The 6577-nt window shown below is 34.3% G+C and overlaps 1 protein-coding gene across 1 annotated transcript in view; it reads left to right on the top strand.

Annotated features, from left to right (window-relative positions):
* LOC103212728 (cilia- and flagella-associated protein 47) overlaps window positions 1–6577 on the top strand; it is a gene marked incomplete at its 5' end in the record, with an annotated part of 285428 nt that overhangs the window by 159947 nt on the left and 118904 nt on the right. Inside the window, one exon of the mRNA XM_007958686.2 lies at window positions 6376–6498. Within this exon, the coding sequence (XP_007956877.2) occupies window positions 6376–6498 (123 nt within the window). The remainder of the gene's footprint in view (window positions 1–6375; window positions 6499–6577) is intronic.

Below are 6577 nucleotides of genomic sequence, written 5' to 3' on the forward strand. Positions count from 1 at the left end.
CAAACCCACCAGCCACTCCTCAGAAGGAAGGTTGGGCAATCCTACTTCCGTAGTGATACTGCCTCGGAAACCCAAGGAGGGGTCTCTATGAGTTGGGGCCGACTCGACGGCACATAACAACAGCAACAATATGTTCCCCATTTAATGGATTTGGGGCCTTTGTCAAAGATCAGCTGACCATAGGTGGATGGATCTATTTCTGGTTCTCAATTCTGTTCCACTGGTCTATGTGACTGTCATTTTACCAATACCAGGTTGTTTTCACTACTATGGCTGTATAATAGGTTTTGAGATCTAGAAGTTTGAGACCTCCTAATTTGTTCTTCTTCAGTTATGCTTTGCTTATCCAACATCTGTTTACTTTCCATATAAAATTAGTGATTGGCTTTTCTGTGTCTTTAAAGAATGTTGATAGAATCTGGATTGAGATTGCATTGAATGTATAGATTGCTTTAGGTAGTATTGACATTTTCACAATATTCAATCTTCCTATACATCAGCTTGGTATGATCTTCCATTTATGTAGATCTCTTATAGTTTCTTAAAGTAGCATTTTGTAATTTTCTTTGTATAGGTCTTTTCTGTTCCTAGTGAGATTTAATCCCAAGTATCTTATCTTTTGGTAGCTATTGTAAGTGGTATTGATTTCCTTATTTCCTTTTCAAAGCCATCTTTGCTGGTGCAGAGGAATCCAACTGATTTTTGGATCTTGATATTGATCCTGCCACTGTACTAAATCTTTTGATAAGTTTCAGTAATTTTCTTACTGAGTTTCTTGGTTTTTCTATGTATAGGATCATATCATCTGCAAATTGGGATAGATTGACTTCTTCCTTACCAATTTGGATGCGTTTTATTTCCTTTTCTTACCTTATTGCTCTGGCTAGGACTTCCAATACAATGGTGAATACAAGTGGTGATAGAGGGCATCTTTGTCTGGTTCCTGTTCACAAGGGGAATGGTTTCAGTCTCTCTCCATTGAGAATAATGTTGGCTATTGGTTTTGCATATATGCCCTTTATTGTGTTGAGGAATGTCCCTTCTATTTCTATTTCGCTGAAAGTTTTGATCAGGAATGGGTGTTGGATTTAATCAAATGCCTTTTTCTGTATCTGTTGATAAGATCTTATGATTCTTTTCCTTTATTTTACTTATGTGGTGGATTACATTGATAGTTTTTCTAATGTTGAACCATCCTTGCATACCTGATATGAATCCCATTTGATCATGATATATTATTTTTTTCATATGTTGTTGGAGTCTATTGGCTTTTGCTGAAGATTTTTCTGTCTATATTCATGAGGGATATTGGTCTGTAGTTTTCCTTTCTAGAGGTGTCTTTGCCTGGTTTTGGTATTAGGGTTATAGTTGCTTCCTAAAAATGAATTTGAGAGGATTCCATCCTTTTCTATGTTCTGGAAAAATTTAAGTAGGATTGTTGTCAGCTCTTCTCTGAATGATTGGTAGAATTCTCCAGTGAAACCATCTGAGCCAGAACTTTTTTTTTTTTTTTTTTTTTAATTTTTTTATGACCTGTTAAATTTCTTCTTTTATTACGGGTCTGTTCAAGTTTTATACCTCAGTCTGTGTTAGTTTAGTTAAGTAGTGTGTTTCTAGAAATCTGTCCATTTCTTCTAGGTTTTCAAATTTGTTGAAGTACAGTTCCTCATGATATCATGGTATTATTCTTTGTATTTCTATTGGTTCTGTTATGACATTGTCCATTTCATTTCTTATTATTGTTATGTGCATCTTCACCTTTTGCTTTGTTAAGTTTGCATGGGTTTGTTGATTTTATTAATCTTTTGAAAGAACGAACTTCTGGTCTTGTTGATTTTTTCTGTTGCCTTTCTTTCTTTCTTTTTTTGTTTGTTTCATTTACTGCTGCTCAAATTTTTATTATCTCTTTTCTTCTGGTGATTGCAAGCTTTTCTTGCTGCTCTTTTTCTAATTGTTGGAGATGTCAGGGTAAGGTGTTGATTTTTGCTCCTTTTCCTTTTTTGATGTATGCATCTATTGCTGTAAATTGCCATCTGATCATTGCTTTTGCTGTGCCCAAAGATTTTAGTATGTTGTGATTTCATTCTCATTTGATACAAAGAATTTTTGAAGTTCATTTTTTATTTCTTCTATTACCCAGTTATTTATAAGGAAGGTGTTATTCAATTTCCATGAGTTTGCTCTTTTTCCATTGATCTTCCTAGTGTTGATTTCTAATTTTATAGCATTGTGACCTGAGAAGATACTTTGAAGTGTTTCAATGCTTTTAAATTTATTGAGGCTTGCTTTGTGGCCTAACATATGATCAATACTGGAGAATGTTCCATGTGTACTGGAAAAGAATGTATATTTTGTTGTTGTTGGTTGAAGTACTCTGTAGATGTCTATAAGCTCAAGTTGGTTGATCGTATTGTTTAGTTCTTCTTTATCTCTGAGTTTCTTTCCAGTTCTATCTTTTATTGAAAGTGGTGTGTTTAAGTCTCCTACTATTACTGTGGAGGCTTCTATTTGCCTTTTCAATTCTGTTAAAGTCTGACTTATGTATTTTGGGGTTCTTTCATTGGGTGCATGGATATTTGTTATAGTTATTTCCTCTTGTTCAATTAGTCCTTTAATCATTATATAATGCCCTACCTTATCTCTTATGGTAGTTTTTGTCTTAAAGTCTATTTTATCAGAAATTAATATTGCCACTCCTGCCTTGCCACTCCTGCCCTTTTTGAGTTGCCATTTGCTTGATATATCTTTTTCCAACCTTTGATTTTTACTCTATTTCTGTCTTTGTGTCTAAGTGGATCTCTTTTAGATAGCATATTGATGGGCCATGTTTTCTTATCCAGTCTGCAACTCTCCATCTCTTGAGTGGTTCATTTAATCCGACATTCAGTGTAATTATTGACAAGTATGAATTTATTTATGTCATTTTGTTGTGTTTATTCATGATGTTGCTGATTCCTTTGTTTAATGTAATTTTCTGTACTGAGCTCATTTTGTTTATGAATCATGTTATCTTCTCCTTCATTGCTATTGTTTTAGTGTTTGTTAAATATTTGCACTTGTCCTTGTTTTTATTTTGATGCAAAGGCCTATTATTTTCTTTGAAGATACCCTATGATTTATTATTTTCTTCCCCAGTTTTAACAGTCGGTTCTATCTACCAATTGTCTTGGCTCCCTCACCATTTAGAAGTCCTGTACTAGACTAGTTATTCCCCTTTTTTGGGTGTATAATTGTCCTCATTTACCAATTGATGTCTTTGGTTCTCTGTGTATTGTCTTGTGAGCTTATTTTACTTTGGATACTTCTATAACTGGGTTGGTTTCTGGGTTATGTCATCATATGTATTAATCATTGGTGGTTTGCTGTGACTGGTTCTCTGTCCAAAGCAACTCTTGTAAGGTTGGACTGGTTTTAGCAAATTCCCATAATTTCCACTTATCTGGAAATGTCCTAATTTCACCATCATCTTTGATAGACAGTTTTGCTGAGTACATAATTCTTGAAATCATTTTCTTTCCGGGTTTTATATATATCACCTCATTGCCTTCTCATCTGCATGTTTTCTGCTGAGAAATCACAGTTTAGTCTTATTTGTTGCCCTTTGTAAGTAAGTTTTTGTTTTTCCCATGATGCTTTAAGGATTGTTTCTTTGTCTTTGGTTTTGGTGAGTTTGATGATATATCTTGGTGATTTTTTTTTGAAGTCTATCCTATTTGGGATTCATTGAACTTCTTGAATGGATTTATTCTCAGCTTTCATCATATCAGGGAAATTCTCTTCTCACAAATCTTCAGCAATTTTCTCTGTGCTTTTTATCTGTCTATTCCTGTTCTGGAATTCCAGTTACACATAGGTTATTCCTCTTGATTGTATCCCATATAAACCTTGAGATTTCTTCATTTTGTTTTGATCTTTTTTTTCTGATTGATCCCTTAACAAAGTACTACTGAGGTATTTGTCTTCAATATCATTAACTCTGTCTTCCATTGATTCACTTCTACTCCTTCACCCCTTCAATGTGTCATCTATTTCTGAAATCGTAGTATTGATCTTCTGAATTTCTATTTGTTGTTTTTGTATCATTTCTAATTTTTTGTTTATTTTGTCAATTTGTTCTTGTATTGTTTTCCTAAATTGTTCTAGATTTTTTGGGGTGTTTTCCTCAGTTTTGTCAGTATTTTCCTTGATCTGTCTCTCAATCTGTTAATGTACCCAAGTACAATTCTTTTGAATTACTTAAATTATCTAGATACTTTACATGTATATTATATATACACAAATGTCATTTGAATAAACATGTAAAGAATTTATTGTATTATTTTAGAATTAACTTTAGATAACTTATTCTCAAGATTTTACTGTTATTAATATTAATGTATATACTACTTTTGGCCCAAAGAAATGTGTGGGTGTTAAGGATGGTCTGTCAGGTGTAGCACACACAAAAGAATAAGACTCACACAGGAAGGCCAGAAAATAAACAGAACTTATTCATCTTAGGTTACATAGAGGAACCACATCGTGTTTTGATGTAGGTCCATACAAAGGTAGTACTTGGAGACAAGCTATCATCAAGCTGGAATCATAGGACACATTTATATATGGCAAATAGGATACAATTGTGGAGTTAAAGAGGATAAGGAAAATGAAATTGTGATCTGCACTTTTAGATCATTTCTATAGGTTAACAGAAATAAATACATATTTTAAAACTAAACAGATTTCTACAGGGTTAATAGATAACTCATTCTTTGTAACCCACTGACATTGAGTTAATTGTGGCTTATAATGACTCTGTTGGACAGAGTAGTACTGCCCCATAGGGTTTCCAAGGCTGTAAATCTTTACAGAATCTGACTGTCTCAACTTTCTTCCAAGGAGCAGCTGGTGGACTCAAACACCTGCGCTTTTGGTTAGCAGTGTAATGCTTTAACTGTTGTACCACTAGAGCTCAAATACCCTTGTATAAGGGCAAAGAATTCTACACTTATTTAGAAGAGGAAGTACAATTCAAACCATAACACCATAGTGACTTTCTTAAGTCAGACTTTTTTCATGTTAGAAAACTCTTGTTTTTCTTAGGTGCCATTGGGTAGGTTCTGCCTCAAAGCGACCCTATATACAATAGAATAAAATACTGCCCAGTTCTATGTCATCTTCACAATAATTGATATTTTTGAGCCCACTGTTGCAGCTACTGTGTCACTTGGCTTATTGCAGATCTTCCTCTTTTTAGCTGACCATCTACTTATCCAAGCATGATGCCCTTCTTCAGGGACTGGTCCCTCCTGATTAAATGTCCAAAGTACATGAGCTGACATTTTGTATCCTTGCTTCTAAGGAAGAATCTGACTGTACTTCTTCCAAGACAGATTTGTTTGTTCTTCTGGCAATCCAACGTACATTCCATATTCATCACCAATACCATATTTCAAAGGCATCAACTCTTCTTCAGTATTACTTATTCATTATCCAGGATTCATTCACTTGCATGATTCAAAATACCATGCCTTGAGTTAGGTGCATCTTTGTCTTCAAAGTGACCTTTTTGCTTTTGTACACTTTAACAAGATCCTTTGGCAGCAGATTTAGCCAAATTAAATACATTATTTGATTTATTGACTTCTACCTCCATGGGTATTGATTGTGTATCCAAATGAATTGGAGTCCTTGACAACTTCAGTCCTTTATCTGTTTAATATTGCTTATTGGTCCAGTTTTGAGGGTTTTCATTTTCTTTTTGTTGAAGTATATATGTTATGGATTCATACTGAAGCCAGTAGTCTCAGATATACATCTGTAAGTGCTTCAAGTTCTCTTTGTTTTCAGCAGCTAAACTCATAGTCTCTGCATAGTTCACATTGGTCATGGGTGTTCCTGTAATCCTCATGTCACATTCTTCTTGAGATTATTAAGGGGTTTTGGTGGTTTAGTGGTTAAGGCATTTAGCTGCTAACCAAGAGGTTGGTGGTTTGAATTCACCAACTGCTATGCAGAGGAAAGATGAGGCAGTCTGCTTCCATAAAGATTTACAGCCTTGGAAAACCCAATGGGGATTGCTATGAGTTGGATTTTACTCAAAGGCAGTGAGTTTGGCACTTGTTGGTTTTGAGATTATTTATTCAGCATGCAGATTGAAAAAAATATGGTGAACGTATACAACTCTGACATGCCTTTCCTGATTTTAAACCATTTAGTATCCACTTGCTCTGTTCGAATGACTGCCACTTGGTCTATGTAGAGATTCTGCATGAGCAAAATTAAGTGTGCTTCACAAAGTTATCCATAATTTGTCATGATTCATACAGTAAAAACAATAAAATCAATAAACTACAGGCAAACTAATGACTGACATTTCATACGTTTGTATTACAGATGAAATTTCACTTACTGGTAAAAGAAGAGAAGATGATGATTCTCAGGAAAAGAAAGATAAAAAATACTCTATCCCAAAATCAATGTCAGAAACATCCCAAAAAGTTGAAAGGGTAATCTCAGGTAAGTTTGTCATTATGGAAAGTTGCATGATCAGTCTTCAGAAACCTTCATTATCATTCACTTTTAAAATAACTAGATA

The sequence above is a fragment of the Orycteropus afer genome, unplaced genomic scaffold (assembly GCF_000298275.1).
Source record: "Orycteropus afer afer isolate SDZICR_OR568_19922 unplaced genomic scaffold, OryAfe1.0 scaffold01079, whole genome shotgun sequence".
Lineage (NCBI taxonomy): Eukaryota > Metazoa > Chordata > Mammalia > Tubulidentata > Orycteropodidae > Orycteropus > Orycteropus afer.